Consider the following 1006-nt stretch of genomic DNA (forward strand, 5'->3'; position numbering starts at 1 on the left):
CAGCTGCATAGACTCCGGTTATCTGTCCCCAGAGCAGCCGCCCCACGTCTAAGAACTTCTGCTCTGTTTGAGAAAATCAGTCAATGTGTTGCCAAAAAGGACAGATTTAGAGAGACGAGGACACAATCTAGACAAAGTTCCCTGGGGTGGGTCTCAGCCCTCACTTTTAGGTCAAACTCACAAGGAAGGCAGCTGTCTGATCAGAGCAGTGGGGTCTGCTCAGGGAAACCCCACTGCACAGGAAACAGCCAGTTTTTGTCTCACTTCCCCATAGACCTAGAGCACTGTGGGAGCACTGAGACTGCTGTCCCATGCTGAGCAGTAATAATCGGCCTCGTCCACAGCCTGGAGCCCACGGATGGTCAGGGAGGCTGAGTTGCCAGACTTGGAGCCAGAGAATCGGTCGGGGACCCCGGAGTCTCGATAGCTATCACCATAGATGAGGAGTTTGGGGGCCTTTTCCGGGAGCTGTTGGTACCAGCTCACATATCTACCCCCGATGTTGGAGCTGCTTCCAGTGCAGGAGATGGTGACACTCTGTCCCGGGGCCCCAGACACTGAGGACGGCTGGGTCAGCACAGACTGGGCCCAGGAGCCTGGAAGAGGGAGAGACACAGAGGTGGTGATGCTGGGTCTAGAGACAAGGGGAGGCAGCAGGGCCCCATGCTTTTACCCATGCTCCCCTCTCCTGTCCCCTTATCCGGTCACCTGTGCAGTGAGCGAGGAGGGTGAGGAGGAGAGGGGACCAGGCCATGGTGGAGATGATCACTGAGTCCTGCTCTCTGTGTCCCCACAGATGAAGCAGAGCTTCCCCCACGTCTCTCCCTCCCCTCTTCAAGCTCTGACAGAGGGAGGGTCCACTCATGCAAATGAGACCCCCAGCTTTCTCATCCCACACTGGACCCTGGTTCAGGCCCCTCTGTCGGAGAGTTAAGGGATGGGCAGGGGCAGGGCTGTGTGGGACGTGGGGGTTGGGGAGGTCACAGCTGTGAGGCCTAAGCAGAGG

General features: G+C 57.8%; 1 gene segment (V, D, J or C); it reads right to left on the reverse strand.

Annotated features, from left to right (window-relative positions):
* Nucleotides 1–276: 276 nt before the first annotated feature.
* On the reverse strand, nt 277–785 carry LOC105310096. The segment is given in 2 exon segments: nt 277–596; nt 709–785. Coding segments are annotated over 2 exon segments (366 nt in total).
* Between the last annotated feature and the right edge of the window lie 221 nt (nt 786–1006).

Source organism: Pteropus vampyrus, unplaced genomic scaffold (genome assembly GCF_000151845.1).
Source record: "Pteropus vampyrus isolate Shadow unplaced genomic scaffold, Pvam_2.0 Scaffold1089, whole genome shotgun sequence".
NCBI lineage: Eukaryota > Metazoa > Chordata > Mammalia > Chiroptera > Pteropodidae > Pteropus > Pteropus vampyrus.